Source organism: Palaemon carinicauda, chromosome 14, assembly GCF_036898095.1.
Source record: "Palaemon carinicauda isolate YSFRI2023 chromosome 14, ASM3689809v2, whole genome shotgun sequence".
NCBI lineage: Eukaryota > Metazoa > Arthropoda > Malacostraca > Decapoda > Palaemonidae > Palaemon > Palaemon carinicauda.
Window position 1 is genome coordinate 22,394,512 of NC_090738.1, and position 22,056 is coordinate 22,416,567.

General features: G+C 40.1%; 1 protein-coding gene across 6 annotated transcripts in view; it reads right to left on the bottom strand.

Moving 5' to 3' along the window:
• Nucleotides 1-6,489: 6,489 nt before the first annotated feature.
• Nipped-A (Transcription-associated protein Nipped-A) overlaps nucleotides 6,490-22,056 on the bottom strand; it is a 124,155-nt gene continuing 108,588 nt past the window's right edge. For 4 of the 6 annotated variants that reach the window (XM_068386924.1, XM_068386923.1, XM_068386921.1 and 1 more), the window contains 7 exons: nucleotides 18,033-18,248; nucleotides 16,632-16,820; nucleotides 16,232-16,375; nucleotides 15,805-15,946; nucleotides 13,196-13,389; nucleotides 9,913-10,080; nucleotides 6,490-6,768 (listed from right to left, as the gene is read on the bottom strand). In XM_068386924.1, the coding sequence (XP_068243025.1) occupies nucleotides 6,691-6,768; nucleotides 9,913-10,080; nucleotides 13,196-13,389; nucleotides 15,805-15,946; nucleotides 16,232-16,375; nucleotides 16,632-16,820; nucleotides 18,033-18,248 (1,131 nt within the window). In that variant the 3' untranslated portion in view covers nucleotides 6,490-6,690. The remainder of the gene's footprint in view (nucleotides 6,769-9,912; nucleotides 10,081-13,195; nucleotides 13,390-15,804; nucleotides 15,947-16,231; nucleotides 16,376-16,631; nucleotides 16,821-18,032; nucleotides 18,249-22,056) is intronic. The other 2 variants (XM_068386925.1, XM_068386922.1) reach the window with 1 other exon arrangement.

Here is a 22,056-nt window from a genome sequence, read left to right on the forward strand (position 1 = left end):
TGGCTTCAGTGACACTAGAGGATGTCTTTCATCATCTGTGGGAAAACACTGTCTTATGCTTTTCTGCCTGACTTGCAGAGTAAATAACAGTGTGTTGACTACATTGAACTGCAGAGTAACCCTGTTAGCTCCCAAATGGTTACTCTGAATGGTACCCAGGCATGCTGATGGTCCTAGTGGAATTACTAAGAGAACTGTCTCAGTGGCTCAACCTCTCTTGTCAACCCCACATGTAGAGGTACCTCAATGTCTCAACTTACCTGTCTCTTCATGGGTGTACCTATCCAGCATCTCCTCTAAGTACTCTGCCAATGTTTACTAAGCAAAGTGGGCCATCATCTGCAGTTCGTGTCATAGGACTGGTACTTATCCGCAGGAAGGACTACTGCCTCAGTGGGAAAAGGCTATTGCTCTGCCTTGAGCCCTGTCTTCAATCTGAAGTGGCTTGGATTCATGGGAACTTTGATGCTTATGAGTAACTTAGAACAGTCCTGTCCTTCTAGGTAACTTGAACCTCCATTGTGGGATGTTACTCGGGTTCTCCAGTTACTCACACAAGCTACATATGAAACATGAAGATGTGCTGCAGATAGGTTTTTAATGCTATTGACAGGTTGCCTCCTTGCATAGGTGAAGTGTTCGGGAGAGATACACATTTTGTATGGCGCAATCCTACTGAAGGATGGAAAAAGGGTTCTTTTACCTTTGTTCCAGATGAAGATACAGAACCCAGCCATTCAGTAACGCAGGTTTGATTTTTTTTTTCCCCACTTCCTCCCCTATGGAGGCTACCAATAATCCATACGAGTTGGTTCTTTGTCGTGTGATGGCAGTACATTGTTACCTGAAGCTAACAGCCATTCAGACAACCTTTTTGGCAGTATGAGTAGATTGAAAAATGACAAACTTATAAGAGGTTGTATTTTTCCTAACATACAAACCTGAACTCTTTACTATAGGAGATATTCTAGCGCGAGCTGGAAAATACGGCAGAAAACCTTAACAAGGTCGTTAACGACCGGGCCAGTAGTTATCCCCCTGATGGGGGTGGGGGACTGCTGGCCGGTAGCTACGGAATACCTTCAATCGGATTCTAGCTAGGACTATCTTAGGGGGTGGCGACGGAGGGAAGATTTGAGTAAAGAATTCGGGTTTGTATGTTAGGAAAAATACAAACTCTGTTATAAGTTTGTCATTTGTTCCTACACTAAATACAAACCCTCATTCTTTACTATAGGAGACTTAGTCTTGAGGTCAGGGTGGACGAAGTATTCTCTACACCTAGAGAAGATAGTCCTCAGACTAGACTCTATAATGAACAATCTCCCATTTACTTCTCTGTAGATCCCCAAATCCAGCATGACTGAAGGTTTGTAAATACGTAGAAACTGAAGTTTCAGTATGAAGAGGGTCGGGAGCAATACCAGGACCCTTTCATACCAAGGGTTCCCCTGACCTTGAAAGGGGAACCCTCGTGACAACGAGTATAACTTATACCCTGTGATAGGAGTCAGATGAGTTTCATACCTTATTTCCATTGATGAGTCCAGCCGAAACTGGTCACAGACTAAGATACCCAGATGGGAGGAAGAAGAAAGAGCAGAAGATAGATGGATGGTCTTCTAAACCTAGTGTAACTCAGAATCCTCGATCAATGGCTACTGTCCCCTGAGAGGGCGTAAAGGTAGCTACAGCACCTGCTGTCCTGCCACAATAGGTCCTATAGAAAAGGTGTTTAAAGACCTATGTGTCACATCTGATGAATAGTGAGAGGTGAATGTAGATTGGCGCTTCCAGACTCCAGCTTTTAAGACTTGGGAGACTGAAAAATTCTTCTTAAATGCCACCGAGGCAGCCACTCCCCCAACTTGATGGGCTTTGGGTTGAGCTGCCTCAGAGTCTCCGTGAATGGCTCTCGCAATAACTTTCTTGAGCCAGAAAGAGATGGTGTTGCGAGATATTCTCTTCTTAACCTTGTTGGTACTGAGGAAGAGATGACGGAGACGTGGTCTGAAAAGTCTGGTGCGCTTCAGGTATTTCCTTAGCGCTCTGACCGGGCACAGTAGCAATTGGTCAGTATCCTGAGTTGCCCTACTGAGGTTGGAAAATTGAAATTCCTTAAACCTCTCATCGACAGATGAAGGATTCTGGGTTTTGGCCGCAAAGCCTGGCACGAAGCTGAGAGAGACTTCCCCCCATCCTCTAGTATGGGTGACTTTGTAGGATAGACCATGAAGTTCACTAACCCTTTTTGCCGAGGCCAGCGCTACTAGGAAGACGGTCTTAAGGGTAAGGAAGAAATCAGAGGCCCTATTTAAGGGCTCATACAGAGGGCCCCTTAAGGAGCGTAAGACCAGGGACACGTCCCAGGGTTGTGGTCTAATCTCCACTGGGGGCAAGATCTCTCAAAACCTCAAATCAACAAAAGGAGATCTCTTCTGAGGTGGAAAGGTCAACTCCTCTCAGTCTGCAGATGAGGATTAAGGCTGAACGATAGCCCTTAATTGCAGATATTGACAGGAGTTTCTCCGCCTTGAGGTAAACTAGGAAGTCTGCGACTAATGGGAGAGAGGGATCGAGTGGAGACACGTCTCGCCCTCTACACCAAGCTGCAAACACACTCCATTTTGCTTGGTAGAGGTTTGTGGAAGATTTGCGCAGGTGCCTGGACATGTGTTCGGCCACTTTTCCTGAAAAGCCTCTGCTTCTGAGGAGAGACTGGACAGCCTCCAGGCGTGAAGTTTCAGGAAGGGAATTCTCCCGTGGGGGATACCACTGTGTGGCTGCGTCAACAGACGGGGTTCTGGAGGTAGAAACCTCGGCACTTGAACCAGCAGGGAAAGGAGATCTGCGTACCACTCTCTGCTTGGCTAAGCCGGAGCTATTAGAGTTAGTCTGCAGTCCCGTGAGATCCTGAGTTTGTTGATCACCTTTCTGAGCAGGCAAAAGGGAGGGAAGGCATAGGCGTCCAGGTTGTCCCAGGAGTGTTGGAGGGCGTCTTGGATTGCTGCCTGATGGTCTGGAACTGGGGACCCGTAGCGGGGAAGTTTCGCATTCAGAGAGGTGGTGAACAGATCTATTGTGGGTAAACCCCACAAAGCTATTACTGTCTTCGCTACTCGAGGATCCAAAGACCATTCTCCACTCAGCACTTGGTGATGCCTGCTCAGCTGATCTGCCACGATGTTTCTCCGGCCCGGAATAAACCTGGCTGAAAGGGAAATGTTGTGGCTTTCCGCCCAATGGTAAATCTGGACCGCCAACAGACAGGTCTCTTGCCAGAGTACCCTCTTGCTTGTTGATGTAAGAGACGGCTGTGGAGTTGTCGCTCATCAGAACCACCTCTCGTCCGTGTAGATCTACAAAGAATTTTAGGCCTTTCCAGGCAGCTAATAATTCTAGGTGGTTTATATGGAGAGACCTCTCTATCGGCGACCAAACTCCTGATGCTAATTTGGGGCCTAGGTGGGAACCCCATCCCCGTAGCGACGCGTCCGAAAAGAATTTTAACTTCGGACTCGGGTTTTGGAGGGGAATGCCCTTTTGGGTGTTCTCTCTGGTCGACCACCAATGAAGATCTTGTAGCACCAGACTTGGAACCTCCACTGCCAAGAATGGGAATCTGACTTTTGAGACCAATGGGTCTTCAGATGCCATTGAAGACTTCTCATTCTCGATCTCCTGCCTGGAACCAGTTTTTCCAGAGAGGCAAGATGGCCCAGAAGACACTGCCACGACTTGGCTGAAGGTGGTTGTGGAGACAAGAGATGGGCGATGGACTGATCCAGTCTCCGAAGCCTGTCTTCCGACGAAAACACTCTCCCTGCCTGGGTGTTGATGGACATACCCAGATAGTTCAAGACTTGGGTCGTAGTTAAGCAAGACTTCTCTGCATTTACAAGGATCCCCAGATCCTTGCAAAGATTCAGAAGTCTTCTCAGATGATCCAGAGCTAGCTCCTTGGACGAGGCCAGGAGTAGCCTATCGTCCAGATATCTTAGCTGACGAATTCCATGTTTGTGCGCCCACGAAGATACGAGTTCAAAGATCTTTGTAAAGACCTGTGGGGCGGTTGAGAGGCCGAAGCACAGGACTTTGAACTCGAAGATTCGACCCTGAGCCATGAAGCGTAGGAATTTTCGAGATGTGCAATGGATTGGCACTAGGAAATAAGCATCTCTCAAGTTTACAGATACCATGAAGTCTCCTGGATGTACTGCTTGGGTCACGGAGGCCACTGTCTCCATTTTGATTAGAGTCTGCTTCACGAACTGGTTCAGAGTCGAAAGATCTATCACTGGTCTCCAACCCCCCGAGGCTTTCTCTACCAGAAAGAGGCGACTGAAAAACCCCGGGGAAGAGTCGGAGACCTCTTGAATGGCGTCTTTTAGAAGCATGCTCTGTATCTCCCGAGCTAGGGCTTGCTGTTTACCGGGATCCCGAGGGACCTGGGAGGACGAGATCGGGGGAGGAATTAGAGGAGGAGGAGTGTCTATGAGGGGAATGCGATAACCCCAACGAAGGACCTTTATGGTCCATTGCATGATCCCCATAGCTTTCCACCTCCTCCAACTCCCCTGGAGGCAGCACCCTCCTACGTACTGCGAGGGGGGAAACAAGACCCTATTTTTGTCTAGGGTTCCTCCCTCTGCCTTTAGCCTTGGGAGGAGCCGACTTCCCTCTGCCCATAGGTTTGGGTGTAAAAGAGGGGCGGCTGAGGTTCTTGGCTGGCAGCGGAGTTGCGACTGTTGTCTTGGGTTGTGGAGTTGGCTGCTGTTGCATTGGACGAAAGGAAGGAGCCTTTTGCATTGCAGTGTCCTGCGTCTCCTTCCTCCAAGTCTCTAGGGTAGAGGAGACTGCTTGTCTAGAGAAGAGGAGAGGTTGAAGAAGATCAGAGCTCCTCAAATCCGATTTCTCAGATTTACCAATGCTCCTATGCAGTCTGGAGACTACTGATTCCCTTCTTTTGAGAATCCAGTTGCCCCACATCCTTGCGGCTGTAGCCGTTAGGAAATCCATTTTCTTGGCCCCAGTAGCCAAGACTTCCTGCAGGGACTGCATGGAATTCTGGTTTGAGAGGTCCTCATCACTAGCAAGGTAGCCCACTGTGCCAGACCATGTGTCAAACCAGGAAAGTGGTGGTGGTGGTTGTTGTTGTTGTTGTTGTTTCGTAGTAACGCAAGCGAGGGGCGAAGTAGGCTCCGCAGGAGCTGACGTTATTACCTCCGCTGACACTTCAGCGGCCGCCGATCGAGCTGATGGGATATCGGCGAGGTCCGGAACTCCAGAGGGTTCCAAAACAGAAGGGACCTGAGGTAAAACTGTGCCTGCGAGGAACTGGTTCCACCCCTCCACCGAAGGAGAACCAGGAAGTCCAAGGGCAGGCCATACCGTTCGCACGTTATCTGGAAGAGAAGCGGTAATAGAATTATTTCCGATGAAGGAAGAAACTATCCCCCAGGGCAGGAGTAACTTGATACTCCTGCCCCGGGGGAATGGGTGTTAAATCAATGGTGCCGCTCTTCCTTGACTTCCCCCCAGAGGAAGGAGGCAAGGAAGAATCTGAAGGAAGAGATCGAGAGACCGAAGAAGAGGCCCGACACCCTACCTTTCGACGGCGAACCTGGAGGTAATGATTCCCTCTTGGATTTCTTCTTCTTCCTCTTCATGAACTTATCCCACTGCATAGGCGACCATTACTTACATACTTGGCAGGGGGAGTCTTCAGCACACCTATGACCTCTGCATGAAGGGCATAGGGAATGAGGATCCACCTCCGGCGGTGACATAAATGTGCCACAAGATTTCGGGGGAATCCCGGGACACTTCCTCAAATTAGAGGACATCACATCTAATTTAAAGAAAAAAAAGGAAAAAGTTAATGAAAAAACACAATTAAAGAAAGGCTAGTCTGCCAGTCAAACACAACCGGGAGCAGAGGTGTTACCACTGCGATGGCTAGAATTCGATTGAAGGTATTCAGTAGCTACCGGCCGGCAGTCCCCCATCAGGGGGATAACTACCGGCCCGGTCGTTAACGACCTTGTTAAGGTTTTCTGCCGTATTTTCCAGCTCGCGCTAGAATATCTCCTATAGTAAAGAATTCGGGTTTGTATTTAGTGTAGGAACAAAAGATCTATTAGAATACTGTATACCCTTTTGTTCTTGTTTCGAGAAACCATTAGAACATATCTTCCTTCGCCTCAGCATCCCCCCTCAAGTGGGTATTGTACTCATTCCAGTAACTACAGACACGTTACAAATTTAAAAATTTAAAACGCCCACAATATGAAATCAAACTCTTATGAAAGGACTCACGGTTATATAGTTAGGAAAAGTACAAAATTTGCAATTTCTCTGTAGTCCCTTTTTTAATATATGCTACTTTACACTTTCATAATGTGAGAATACAACTTCATGAACTCAATTTGTAAACACAGGAACTAGGGAGGTAATTTCAATCAAGGATGAAATAATTAAAAGAAAAAAAAATCTGTTCAGTTTAATATAAAACACCTAGTACAAAAAAAGTTTACCACAATAAATATTCATTTGGGATTTACAGTAGGTTTTTATTTACAAGTAATAAATATCCATTTGCTAATTCAATTTCGTTACATATTGCTCCGATAAAATAATGTACACATATACAAATATACAGCATAGACAAAAAAATATACAAACATTACATTACAACCAGGGATGCCAAGCTGGGTCCATTCGGCATAAATTGTCTACACAATTTACTGCTCGGACAAGTTGAGTAACCTGTAAGATTAAAATTATGAATACAGTATAGGAACTGAAAAGAGCATTCACAAAATCTTAAATTCTAATTTTTCTGATCCTAGTATTATGATATGCTTTTAGGTGGAAACTTTACAGGAACTGCCAAATTCTACGTCACTAAGTATCTGATAAGCCTGTTTAAAACTGAAAAAAAAAGGCAGCAAAAAGTTTCCTTAGTATGCAAATAAGAAATCCACCATTATTGAAGTACTTGAAGTACCACAAGAATAATACAGCTTTAGGATAACACAGAACCTGGACTATTTTAAAGTTGCAACAAAAGACAATGGACCTGAAAAAGAGCAAAATTATATGACACGTACGAAGTGCCTCCCACACTACTTAGAAGATTATTTTGTAGAATGTGACATGAAGAGGCAAAACCTGATGAATGGGAATTAGGAGTATTAGTGGGAAAAAAAACCATTGCAATAATTACAGTATATGATAACATATACTGTAGTATGCTTATTCTAAAAGAGAAAAATTAATGAAAAGTAGAGGGATGAACATTCAGGATTTAGATAAGATAGAAGTTGGACTGACCAAATTTTCATTTTGAGACATATACATTATAAATCCCATTTTTGATGGCATTTGTGGGCTATGAAAAAGCTTTTGATAGTGTGCACCGGCCAATTTTGTAAGGAGTCCTACGTTACTATGGAATTCGTTATAAATATGTAAATTTGATTAAGTCTGCACTTAGCAAAGTTAATGTTAATTGAGTCTTTTCAAATGAATTTCCAGTGAACAGCAGAGTACTCCAAGGGAATGTGTTGTCATCTATGTTGTTTATCCCCATGGATTTTGTAATGTGGAGAACAGTCAGAGATTGTGGAAAATGATTGGACTGGATTGGTGATAGAAATTTAGCAGACTTAAGGTACACTGATGATGCTGTCCTTGTTAGCAGAACACCACAGGATTTGCAATGCTTGCTAACCAGAATGCATGAAATATAACACGAGGTTGGGCTGAAGATATATAGAAGAAAGAAAGTTATGATGAGAACAGAGTATGCGATGGAAGATGAAATATAATTGGAAGGAAAAAGGATTAACAAGGTAATTGTTTAAGTATTTAGGAACTATGATTTCCAATACAGGGTCTTTAGAATTAGAATTTGGTGAAAGATTGAAAAAAGCAAATCAAACGATGGCTATGTTAATTAAAATTTGGAAATCATATGGCCTGAAATTGCATAAAAAAGACTATATATCAGTTTGGTGTTTACTCTATGGACACAAGTCCTGGCATGACAATGAAACAATCTCCAATAGATTTAGTAGATTTGAGAAGAAAGCCCTCCAAAATATATTGAGAGTTAAATGGCAGGGCAGGATTAGAAATGAAACTATGAGAGATTACTCGAGTGCCATATGTTGAGATCATGATGATGATAGATGGATGGAGATATAAGTTCACCAAACATTCAGTTGGGCTCCACAAGGCACTAGAAGAGTTGGAAGACCAGACCTACAAGGCTGAGGGCCATGAAGCACAAAGGTGATGAATGGAGAAGTAGTCAATTAATAGCTCAAGATAGAGAAGACGCAAAATCTAACCAAAGCCCTTTGCTTCATTAGGCATAGAAGGAGATGATGATGTATGTCTGTGACACTAGGAAACTGTTTGAGAAATATGTAGTGAAGGGGATGGATAGAGTTCGGAAAACATAAATAATTCATGGACACTGGTAGGATAGCTCAAAATTATCATCAATAACCATTCTCCAAAATAGCATAGCTATAAGTATCCTGATCTATAGGCCTGGAAAAAGACAATCTCACATAATTTCTGGTACTGTATATGCAAACTTTTCAGAATTGTTAGCTTCAAGCTAAGCTGCAACCCAAGTTATAGATGCAGAATGCTATAATTTTATGGTAATCAACAAGAAGATCAGGGTCTAAAGAATGGTCAGAACTATGAAAAACCCGAACACAGGATGTGCAATGACCTAATTCAATAATAATCATGTCCAGGAATAAAGACTTCTGAGTCAACAGTTGAAGACCAGACGGCAGAATAATCATTCCAGCTTTCCACACAACCAGCATTTTGCAGACCTATAGACAATGGATGGTGAGGAACTCTTATTATTATTATTATTATTACTCACTAAGCCACAACCCTAGTTGGAAAAGCAGTATACTATAAGCCCAGGGGCCCCAACAGGGAAAATAGCTCAGTGAGGAAAGGAAAAAAGGAAAATAAAATATTCTAAGAAGAGTAACAACGATAAATATCTCCTATATAAACTATAAAAACTAGTTGCTGAATTTGATCATTCAAAAAGCAGAAAGATTCCAAAACTAGCATTCATTCTATTTTAGGGAAATATAATTTTCTCCTTTAACTACAATATTTTGGAAAGTAAAAATCTGCACAGTACTTCAAGTTACAGGCCAGCTTCTTTCACTTTTATAGTTAAGTTTGTTTATTGCCTGATCTAAGAATTCATGATCGTTTCAGAATTAGCCTGTCACATGCACCTTATGTTATTATTACCTTTGCATGTTCAAAGCCACTTTCTATGAAAAACATATAATTGTGTTGATTTTTCCCTTCACAAGGTATTTGTAGCAATTTTCTGATTTCAATTTGAAAGTTCAATCAATTTCTTTTTCACCAAGATTAACTATTGTTTGATGCTATTTTGTATTAATTAGATTTGGTACAGCAATGCAGTGAGGGTAAAAAATGAAGACTGCAATACTGTCAAGAGACTGGTTAGAGTAGGCTCCTTTGTTGCCAAACTCAATTCCTCAAGATATTCCTCTTGGACACACTAAAGGACTAATGCTCACTGCCATACAAAACAGGATACAACCACCCTTCAGCTCCCTCTGAAGCTTTGAAGAATATAATGACTGAGGATATTTCCTGTTCAACAGGACCTATATATTTTCCATCAATAACAAAGGTGTACAATGGTTGATCATCACCACTTTATAGCAAGAGGAGGATATCTGGAGATCTTAAAAAGCAGACCAGGTCATGGAAATGTGATGGTTTTGCAATAGCAGGTCCTGTAGCAACTTGATAGTGCAGACATAAAAAATACTTACAAATTACTAGTATGAACATGAGAAATAGCAGATTAGTGGATGAGCTTACCTTGCTATCAGCACCATCACTGGATGCAAGTGACTGGATACGAGTTGTAATGGCAGTTACAGCTTTGTTAACTCTTGATATCAATGCTTCACCTTCAAGGGTACCTGACCCTTGAGTGGCTTCGGCAGCTCCAGTTTCTTGTCTTTGCTGCCGAAAAATGTTAGAGAACTACTTTCAATGCAGCATCCGCACAATATATAACACATCTTACTTTATCCGCAAAAAAAAATATATACAGAAAAAAAAAAAATTACATACCTCTTCTTACCAGTTATTCAAAAATAATTTTTATATAGCACTCTAATCATAAATGGGATCACACTTAAAAAATGGAATTTTCATAAAATCAATACTAATACTAACAAGGATAATTCTGCTAGCCTTAAATCTCCAAACACTGAACATTCTTTAACCACATTGGCATCCCTGCTGACGCCGTTCTGTCCCGCATTGAGAACACTTCTGTCTGAACTGACTATCTACTCACCTCAAAAATCAGTTGTTGCCAGAGATATGGGGAAGACTGGGTGGGACTAAAATTATCTGGGTAAGCATTATCCAATATTAATCAAAATTACCTTTAAGATAATTTTTATAGCCCAATTACCACATTGTCATGTAGGAGGGATATTGAAAAATTTCCCATTCTAGATTGGAACAGAATAGGAGGAACGAGAGAAACGACCTAACTGAACTCAAGAACCTATCCCGTTTGGCCAATCATCCAAGACAGGTAAACCAAGGATGTTCTTGGCTGGACCATCTGGTCTATGGCAGGAGTTCCAAGAAGAGAAGCAGAAATCGTAGAAATCACTTAGAGTCTCACCTTAACATGTAAGCCACATCCAAAAATACATAAAGTACACAAGCCCCTGGCTAACTGTAGAAGGACCAAGAAAACTGCAATTATAGGCAAGGAAGGCAAAGAACTCAAACCTAGAAACAGTCAGAAGACCAACCAAATTTGTAATACTAGACAAGTGAACATGCATCTGGCTAGAGCCAAAGAGACCCAGAAAGAAAATTTTTAACAACCAAAGAACCTCCTAATAGTCTCCAGGATAGAAGATCAGACACGATGAGAGCCTGGAGGAAACAGGAAAAAGGGCTAAAAAGGTAAAAACTACACCTTCAAAACCAAAAAGAGGCCTGTAACTTGAAGCCAACAGGCCCCACAAGATAGACCGGAGGAAAGGTGAATTCCTGGTTTTCCAGAGAACAGGGGGGGGGGGGATATCCCTGACTCGAACAACCAACACAAGATGCTAGGTTCCAAGGAACAGTCCCTCTTCAAGGACCAGTAAGAACCTCAGAAGTTGGGATGAATCTTATGAGCACAGGTTCCTAGATAAAAAGGGGGACCAAGAACAGCAAATGGTGACCCAGACTGTCCCTAAAGGAAGGGGGCAAAGAGATGAACCTGGAAGGAAGAGCAAATAAAGGAGATCTCTCAAAACCTTCACACCTACTTAACCAACCCAACTTTGCTGCCAAGCAGACCAATGTACTGGAAGAGATAATATCCAGGACTTCTCCCCTCCTTTCTCAAAAACAAAATGAAAAAGTGATCAGTAAAAAAAAAACAAAATATGCTGCAAGAAGCTCCCTGCTGGAGCATTAAGAATAACCAACCCTGAAGGGAGAGGGACATGGCAAGGAAAAATGACAGAAACAGAACAAGACATTTTCATTAAAGGTTGAGCACCCACCTTCTGCTTGCTCCCTTCAGAAGTCCAGGGGGAAGGGGGGGGGGGGCAGCTTGCGACAAGAACCTATGGACTTAGGGAGCGATGGAGACTCTCTGAGCTCTAAACCACAGGGAAAGACAGAAAAGACGGGGAGCAGAGGGAAAACCAAGGAATGTTGTAGATCCTCACAACCCCCAACCATGAACCAAGAGGGAACCTCAAGGATCGTGCAACAGTGAAGAACCTTCCCGAGATGCATAAAAGGAATTGGATCAAGACCACACAGAAGGGAACCAACGACAAACTCAAGCAATCTACAGCCCAACAACAAGACCACGTTAAAAGAGTTGGTCCCCTGCTACCGATCAACAGACTCTGCATCCTAGGCCTAACATCGTCGTAGTCTACATAAACAAAAACCAGACAAAGCGTTCTGCCCCTTGTACACAAAGCTGAGCCCTGAAGACCAAGGCACTGTTACATGATCAATAGGGAACTAAAAACGTAACTATCATCACTAGCCTAGACCGGTTCACCCCTAGGCCTACACTACGGTAGATTTAACAAGATGGGGGATCTGTCGTACCCTTACCCTGGGACTGCAAGAAAATCAATGTAGTTATTGGACATTACCATAAATAACTTCAAGATAAATAAACTTATGCTTACAAACATAAGACTCAACTGGTGTAAAAATCATTGCAGGGGCAAGAAGTCAAAAAGGAATGACAATCAGGAGATGAAACAAGTGAAAGCACTTCCTATAAACAAGAACAAGCAATGTAACCAACGTAGAATGGTAGTCGACTGTGCCAAATCAGTGACCTGAAGAGCCACAACCCAAAGTAAAAGATAAATGAATTCAACACTAAGCAAAGACATTCTTTTTTTATTTTTTCCTTGAGCCCTTAGCAATGAAAGGGCTTAAATGTTTAAAGTGCTCATTTGCCATCAAACCAAGAAGCAAAACAAACACCTTACCTTTGCAATTAGTATAATTAGCACTTGGTTCATGCTCCCTGCCCGGTCCCTCAGAAAAGGAAGCTCCTGACCAGGTTTGAAGATCTATTACAGAATTGTCAGAGACTCGGTAATGCAGAACACTGTCTAGTTTCACAAAAATTACCTAAATTGATGAAAATCCACATAAGGATATCATATACGTAACACCAGTTTAGAACCAACAAACTCTGAAAAATGAAGGATCTCTGGACTACGGGAATTTGAAATTCAACAGAGGGCTTGAGCTTTAAACAGCTTGGGCACTCGTAACAAACTAATTTTTAAGGAGTGAGTGGACAACTGGAGCAGGTGGCAGTGTTGCCAATTGGGAGACAGAATAGGAGGTACCAGAGCTGCCAATGTGGTTAAAAGTTGGGTTGTAAGATTCAGAGCTAGATAAATTATTCAAAGGTATAAGTTTATTAATACAAATTACAAAAAAATTTAAAAAATAAATCACTACAAAAATTTCTCCAGAAAATAATTTTAGAATTCTTCCATTTTCTTTTGCTTCAAACCATACATGCCCTTAAAAAGAAATAGAGCCCAGTTTCACACTATATGAACCTGGTTTTGAGCAGAAAACAACTTACCTTATGCCATGTAATTATCTCGTCTCTCATTATGGCTCGAAGCAGCGCACTAACTTTGAAAGATGGCGTTGCAAGACATCGAGCTGTTGCTACCATTGACGCAGTGAATGGTCCAGATACACCAATACTAGTAACCAACTCTGCGAGATTTGGGGTCAACCTAAATGGTACTGGACGATTACCATCCAATTCACCTGAAAATTCAATAAGTTCAGAATCATTCTAGTCCAGTAATGTTAAAAAACACTAATAGTATAAACTCCAAACAAAACACCTTTAAAGATGAAGTCTTCTAATCATATTAGGTTAACTTTAACAGTAGCTTTAACCCATGTTATGATTTAATGTTTGAGAATAAATTTTAAAATTCACTTTGATTATTATTAACCATAAGATAACTTCAAGGTCGAAAACTTTAACACGAGACTAAATTAGAGAGAGAATAGTAGCGACTACTAGAATTCCCGAACATTAAATCTTCCATAATTTGGACTTTTTTTATAACCATGTATCTACAGCAACAGTATTCCACCTTCCATATTCTATTTACTAACACAAATTAGAATGCCAATAAACAGTGTAAAAAGGTAATCAATCAATTTTACATAAGAAAATAATTACTGTACAGTATATCCATTTTACAGTTGGTGAATACAATTTTACAGCAAAGTATGTTAAGAATGTTTCAAGGCTACCTGCAAGTTATTATTTCTGGGCTCGACCTATGTCGAGTGAAATACTCCTCTAGCACCATTTCTAAGACATAGTTATTGCTGAATATACCAGAGAAAAAGAGATGCATGGAATGCCAGGAGTAAACCTAGCTCGCTCACTCTTTGAGTGTCGGTATAGAAAACTGGGGCGTGATAGAACCACGACCATAGGTCCCTCACCAATTAGACCTTTCCTTCATCAACATCCCCTGGAACAACGAGGTGCTGTCCTACACACGTCTGCTGCCTCCTATTACGACTGTCCCTCCCCACCCCCTATCCTCATTCCTCAACAGCACCGTCGACACAGGTTCCTCGCCCAGAAATAGATTTTTCCTTTGTCAAAATCCCTTTTTTATCTCTAAATTTGTCATTTTGCATTTAGGACACATTAAAACAACCACAAAGCTTCAACTACATCATGAAACTGCTTTGCACCTTTTTTATCACATTTTAAATATCTGGAATAACGACATCATGAAACTGCTTACACCTTTTTCATTACATTTTAAATATCTGGAATAGCTAGTAATATAACAAGCCAGTTTCTGGTTTTAAAAAAAAAAATGCAATTAGTAGTACTTAAACAAGAATTGAATTAAACATAAAATTTACCCCTTAAAAAAGAAAGCCTATAAGATTAAAATTTCTAAATAAAAACAATAGTTCATAATAGCAATTGTATGCTTTATATTTATAGTGATCCTGATAAAAACATTCTCAGGTGTTCGCAAATTGTACCCGATTTAAGGATTTACCCTCTTAACCTTACTCCCCAAATATGGAAATCTGATGTAAATACAGACAATGCATCAAATAAATGAAAATTATCATGATTTAAAATAAGGAATAAAGTTATTAAACTAAGGTGATACACTGTTAGTAACTGGAAATGCAATAGGCTAGTTATCACTGAGTGGAGCAATTCTAGATGACAAAATCTGACCACCTTTCTAATATGCAAGTCAACTATAAAATGATGTTACAAATTAATTATATTTTTCATAGATACACTCCCTCTCTGTATAATTCCTGAATAAATTTAATAATGCAATAAAATAAGGGCTGACTATATTGCAAAGTAGGTGTAGTTGATCTTCATTATAATATCATTACTGTTAAATAATTTTGGAATTCTTTTTATGGAACTACTAAAACACCTACAATGCTCTAGAAACAATAAAATGCAGTAACCTACCTCTCTCATTTCTACACCTAATATAAATACTAAAGGGTGATAATAAAAAAGAAAAGCTGCACCAATAACTTTCAATTTGCAAAGCCACTCTATGAATATAAACATGGACAAACACTTAATTATCTAAATAAAATAGAATCAAATAAATAGCATTGAATTATAAATTTGAAAAATAAATATTTATACTACTTGAAATACATCAAAATTACTATGTATACAGTTGAATTTTGTCCTAGGGTAGGCCTAATTTGAATCCCATGCCAATGATAACCAGCTACTAAAGTAAAAAAAATGGTTGGGTTTCATATGAAATAGATGTCAGGTTATTACAAATGAAATTTTGCTTACTATATCAAATGATATAATACTGTGTTATAACAGTATTTCTTTATCTTATCCTTGCTATTTTCAAGTGGATTTGTGTTTATCCCCTGATATTTGTAAGTCAAATTTATGTAAGTTTGAGACCTTATTTTACAGTATATAAAAAACAATAGACGATTAAAACTCGTAAACAATTATATAATAAATTATCTCTAATCTATGCTAGTTTACTTTAAATGTATCCAAGGCTGTTAACCAAACAATGTTTTTATTAAGATGAAGGAAGTATATCTCAAGTTCCAATTAATCAAGTAAATATCAATAAAATGGGGAAGCTAAAAGCCAAAAACACAGAAATTAAAAAATATACAAACCTTTTGCATCGTCAATATTAAATTTGAAGTAAGCTACATTAATCAGACCAGAGTCTTGATGGACGTACATCATATCTGGGTACAGTTTTGTCAAATGCAACAGGTACTCCATCAGACCGATTAACGCTAGTTGTACTGTCAACTGGAAAACAATGAAATATGCCTCAAATTCATATTAAGCAAAAATTTACTACATTTATTAGTATCAATACATACAATGGTACAAACAAATTTGAAAAGAATTATATACATACAATTGCACACAAAAAACTTATATAGAATTTCAAGGACTTTCCTGTGAACGGGTAGAACAAAGATTCCCTGGAGACCACACGACAATGTAACAAAAGATAAAATTGTTCTGACAAACAGCGTGAATCAGAAAATTCTTTACTAAAATCTATAAGTAACATGATAATGCACTTACTATCTTTCTAAATGTCCAGTAATGTGTTGGGTTAGGGAATGTGGTTAGTGCCCAATCTCTTAACATTGTTCGTGGCACCATTGAACCCTGAACTTCTTTTACAATATCACGCAACACCTGGTGGGAGGCCTGTGACCCACGTGCCTAAAGAAAAGGATAGCGGGAAAAATAGACAATTGTAAAATACCCCTTTTTGTCGGCTAAGAAAATATTGTTGCCAAGAAAAAATTGGTGATGAAATTTTTCTTAAAACTGCTAATATATGATATCAATATTCAGACAAATAACACTGTAAAACATGGATTACTCTTCTAATGTTTCAAGTTCGTGTTTATCATAAATTTCACATGCAGTGCTAGGTTTAAACTTTCATAAAAATATATTTTCAACCTACACATACCTGAACTGCAGCAAGTCTCTCATAATATCTTGTAACAGGTGTATCAGGCTCCAACTGTTTCTTGGCACAACGCAGCTTATATATATCCAACAATGACAGAGAAGAAACATTGTCTTCAACAAGTCTCATTTGTGGTGAGACAGCCACTACCCGACTGATACTTAGGTTAACTAGTCGCCGGCTTGTTTCCTGTTGGGTAAACATCAAAATATTAAGTGAATCTTTGGAATGCTAAGACTACCTTAAATTTAAAGCCTATCAGACTTGTATTCACTGCTCTTATTAAAAATTTATGTGAAATAAAAATTTTATCAGTAAATTTAATATACTTAACATAAATCTCTTATGATACCCACTGTTAGCATATATTAATTTGTTAATAAACAGTACAAACATTCTTCAAAGACATCTAGTCCAAAAAGAACTCATAAATACACAAATTCATGATGTACTAATTTTCAGAATTAAGTTTTGCTAACTTCCCTAGCTCACAAGTGGCCAAGTCAATGCTCAAATTACCCATAACAGTAATTAGATTTTGTTTTTATATTCAGACTACTAATAATGAGTAAAATAAATTTTATCTCACCACAAATACATGATAATTTAAATAGAATTTGCATATACATTTCCTGAAGCTCCAAGACATGCTATCTTATAGACAAAGATGACCTATGCCATGTCAATCACAGCATATGTATATACTATAGTTCCTCCCGGTCATCATTGGCAAACTGGATCATTTCTGTCTGTTTACTAGCACATAACTCGGTGGTTTCTCTACTTTTGATTGAGTATAGGTTACATTTGTCTTTCCATGTTATTCATTAACCATTTGTTCCTATTCTTAACTATTCACTTAATGTGTTTAGAAATTGTGAAATGAGTTTTTACCCATTTTATAATGTAATGGCACAGGATTTTTAAGTTGGTTTGGACTTTATTCAGATGATCCAGTTTAACAATTCATTTGTTTTTCTTTATATGTTGGTGTTTACTAATATTCATTATACTTTTATTAACCGCATTATCCCTTTTTGTACTAGAATGGAAAGCACACTGTGTATTTAGTACTAGCATTTAGTTGGAGTATTAATTGAAGTTCTGTTTATTGTAGTTTCAAGTTTCAACTTCTTGAAACCTAAATTCTATCTGGGTTGGTATTTTTATTACTATCATTACTACCTATGCAACAACCCTACTTGGAAAAGCAGGATACTGTAAGCCCAAGGGCTTCAACTGGGAAAAATAGCCCAGTGAGAAAAGGAAATGAGGCTCTTACACTTTATAAATAATTTTGACCTCAATGTCTGGTATTAGTTATTTCCCTTTATAAGTTTTTTTTTGTTTAATTACCAAGTTAATATAGTTAAAGTTTTAAAAATTATATAAAATTTATACCTTTTGTTTTGCAAAGAAGTGATTCATCATTCTTAGTAATTGTAGTACACGTTCTTCCCTCCTAGCATCACTCAGAGAGTAATCATTCACAACTAGGTATGGATACACTCTTCCATTGTGCCCCCTAATATGCAGGCGTCTTGCAGCTGTTCCATGTTTCTGGACTATATCCACCCTTGGCATGAATCGAGCGATACGGATGTAATAATGGGAATGCTGTAAATAAAAATTTGGTTGAAATCAATAATTGCTGTGAAGACAATAATGATTAAGAAGTCTAATTATTATTCATAATAGTAGCTTTTTCACAATTCCAATTATCAAAAAAAAAAAAAAAAAAAAAAGGATAGATTGAAATTAAAATTTCAATAACCATTAGTTACCTAACTAGTCTTTAAGACCAATTTACATCAAGGTATAGGAAATATAAAACCCTACTCTAATACAAGAAGCATCAGATCTTATCAGCAAAATAATCATAGGGAGCTCAACCTTGTAAGCGTTTAATCTCACTAGGGAGCTCACCTCAAAAATCATCTTCATCATTGCTTGAAATTAACGGATTTTGAGTGAAGCGAGAAATCTATTTTTGGGTGAGATAGCCATGTCGTCCTGATGGAAGGTTCCTATAAGTAGCTTCCAAGGGATATTTGAACTACAGTGATATTCCCAGAGAATTTACCTTTAGGTCTCCAGAATTCTAACTCCTGGCGCGAATATCCTTAAAATTTCTCTTACGGATATCGCATAAATCAGGGGACGTATATCTTGATACGATACATAGCAATCTTCACCCCGAATAGTGTTTTTGCCTCGGGGGGGGGGGGGGGGGGGATTAGAAGGGGAGCCGTTATCAAGGTTACCCTTCCTCCCATACTACTATTGAGTATCTAGATGGTGCCATATCCAAGTTGGTGGTTACTCCTAGTAGCATTGAGCATGGTGCTACAGATGTAGTAGTTTCGGGAGCGATCCTGCCAAGGCCTTTTCTATAGATAAAGTTGGGCGGGTCCATAAGGACGACATGGCTCTCTCACCCAAAAATGGATTTTTCGCTTCGCTCCAAATTCGGTTATTTGGGCTCAAGCCATGTCATCCTGATGGAAGTTTACCAGAGAATTACTAGAAAGTACTGTATCTGTGGATTTTCATAGGTGCCTTAACCTTGGGCAATTTTCTATGGTCATCTGGACCATTGAGACAAATGACGTTACCGTTATCCGTCATTACTGTACCGCTAATCATAGACAATGTTAGTGCTTCCTGTCCCCTGCAGGGAAGAGTCATACTAGACAGTAGAAAAGGGGACTCAAGGTTAGCATATATTGTATGAACAAACATACGTATCCACCAGATATACAAACGGTCTCACGGTTTGTATATATTGTCGGAACAATGTAAGTGTCAACTATATCCATTGTTTGTAAGCATACGATATGAGGTTTACTTAAATAAATAAGTAAGAGAACTCTGGCATATTTAATGTGCAAATTGCAGGGCGAAATAGGATGCAATTACATTCTAATAGACATTTATTTCGAATAAATGACTAAATGGAATAAGTGTAACAAATGTAAAGTGTTAAAGGAATTATACGTGCAACGTATACAGAAAATATTTTTCTCCCTGAAAGGGAAAAAATGATGAGTGCCACTCTAAAACTGAAAATTTGGTAAATTTTCCCAATATAAATTCTGTAAATGTTGTATACTATCAACACTGTGTACTATGTACACACGGCACAAGTGTTATCTGTATAATTCCCCACCTGAGATTTTGAACAGTCTAGTGTCACCATGGTGACACTCACTTAAAAGGTATCGCACTGGAAGTGTTAACACCTTTTCACCCTAATTGATACTCCCAATCAATTAACTGTTCATCGCAGCACTAGACGACAGGTTTTAATACACTACCTGCTGCCACCACATAATGCTTCAGTTCATGGACTTGCTTAGCATAGTGTTTGTAGAACACTCTGGATGATTTCCATCCAGTATATGAGCGAAGACGCTCAAAATCCATATACTGAAAAAGTTCAGTGATGAAGCAATTTTCCTCGGATCATGACCTGCAGGTGTACTGTCAGGATCCGCTCTGTGAATGAAATAGGTGAGCTTCGCCCTCAGTTGTTTTAGGGATAAGTTTGATCCTGAGGTTTCTCCTTTGAAGAGCTGTCCTCCCCTGAAGTCTGAAGTTCTACGAAGATAGACCTTTAGACACTCTACTGGACATAGAGAGACATCTTCCTTCAAAGGGCAGATTCTCCAGGAACCCCATCTTTTAGTGGGTAGCTCATTCTTGGCGAGAAAGGCTGGATCAGGAAAGAGATTCAGTTCTCCCACTTCTGTGAACTGAATGTGGCCCTTATTTCCTTATAGGGCTACTATTTCACTAACTCTAGCCCCTGAGGCTATAGCGAACAGGAAAATAACCTTTAGGGTTAGATCCTTGAGAGAACAATCTTCATTGTTCACAGATGAAGCATAATGAATGCCCTTGTCTTAAGACCATGAAATGGGCTTCGGAAGAGCTGCAGGCCTAAGTCTAGCACATGCCTTCGGGATCTTGTTAAAGATTTCGTTCGTCAAATCCACTTGAAAGGCATATAGAAGAGGTCTAGTTAAGGCTGACTTACACGTAGTTATCGTGTTAGCTGCCAGACCTTGTTTATGAAGGTGGATAAAGAAGGACAGACAGAAGTCTATTGAAATTTCTTTTGGTCCTTTTGCATTAACAAAAGCAACCCACTTTTTCCAAGACGATTCATATTGTCTTCTAGTTGACTTAGACTTGTATTCTTCTAAGAAGTCTATACTGCCTTTTGAGATCCCAAATCTTTTCTTAACTGCTAGGGCGAGAAAATCATGAAATGAAGGTTTTGGGTTCTCTGTGATGAATCGAAGACAGTTAACTTCTGAACCCGTTGAGATAGTGCTGGGTTGGGTACAAGGGCCAGCCTCAGCCTTAGTTCCCTCACCAGAGGGAACCAGTTGCTCTTGGGCTATTTGGGAGCCAATAGAACTGCCGTTCCTTGGAAGGGTCTCAGCATGTTGAGGACCTTCAGCAGGAGATTGGATGGAAGAAACAGGAAATTCCGGGTCCTCCCGTTCCAAACTAGGGACATGGCATCCGTTATCTCCTCTAGAGGGTCCTCGTATGGGGCTACATATCGAGGTAGTTTCTTGATGACGCTCGTCACGAAGAGGTCAATCTGCAGTTCCGGGACTTGTTCCAAGATGGAAGAGAATGAGTCTGCGTCTGTGGACCATTCTGACTCTATCGGCTTGCCTGAGTAGAGCATCCGCTGTCGCATTGCGGATCATTTGAAAGTGAACTGCTGATAGGTGCCATCTCTTCAGGCAAGGGATGGCTAATATCACATGGATTATATGGGACGATCTCGAGCCTTGTCGGTTCAGACATCTCAAAATCACTTAGCTGTCCAAGATCAGCCTGATGAGGGCTGACCTGCGTGGGGAGAGTTTTCCCAACGTCAAAAGGACTGCCATGGCTTCCAAAATGTTGATAAGGGCCTTGAACAGAGATGACCAAGTCCCTTGAACTTTCCTTTGATGGGAGTGAAATCCCCATTCTTCCGTTGAGGCATCCATAGTAGAGGTGGTTGCAAGGGCACGGTCCTCATTAGGCTCTTGGCCTTCGACCATGGGTTGAGAAGTGATTAAAGTAAGGCCGATATCGGTCATTTTAGATCTCTTCGAGCGTTTGATGCGTATCTTCTCCAGACTCCTGATGCATCTTTCAGCTGTGCTCTTAGCACTGGGTCTGTCACTGCTGCGAACTGGAGAGAGTTCAGTACTCTTTCCTGTTAGCGTCTTGAAATCCTGTTGGATTACAGTAGTCTCCTGACCGACCCTGCGATCTCCTTCTTCTTCCCTGAGGGAATGGAGAGACAATGTGACCTCAGGTTCCAATGGTTTTCCAGCCATTGAAACCTTTGAGCTGGAGAGAGTCGAGACTTCTTGAAGTTAATTTTGCATCCCAGATGTTCCAGGAACTGGGT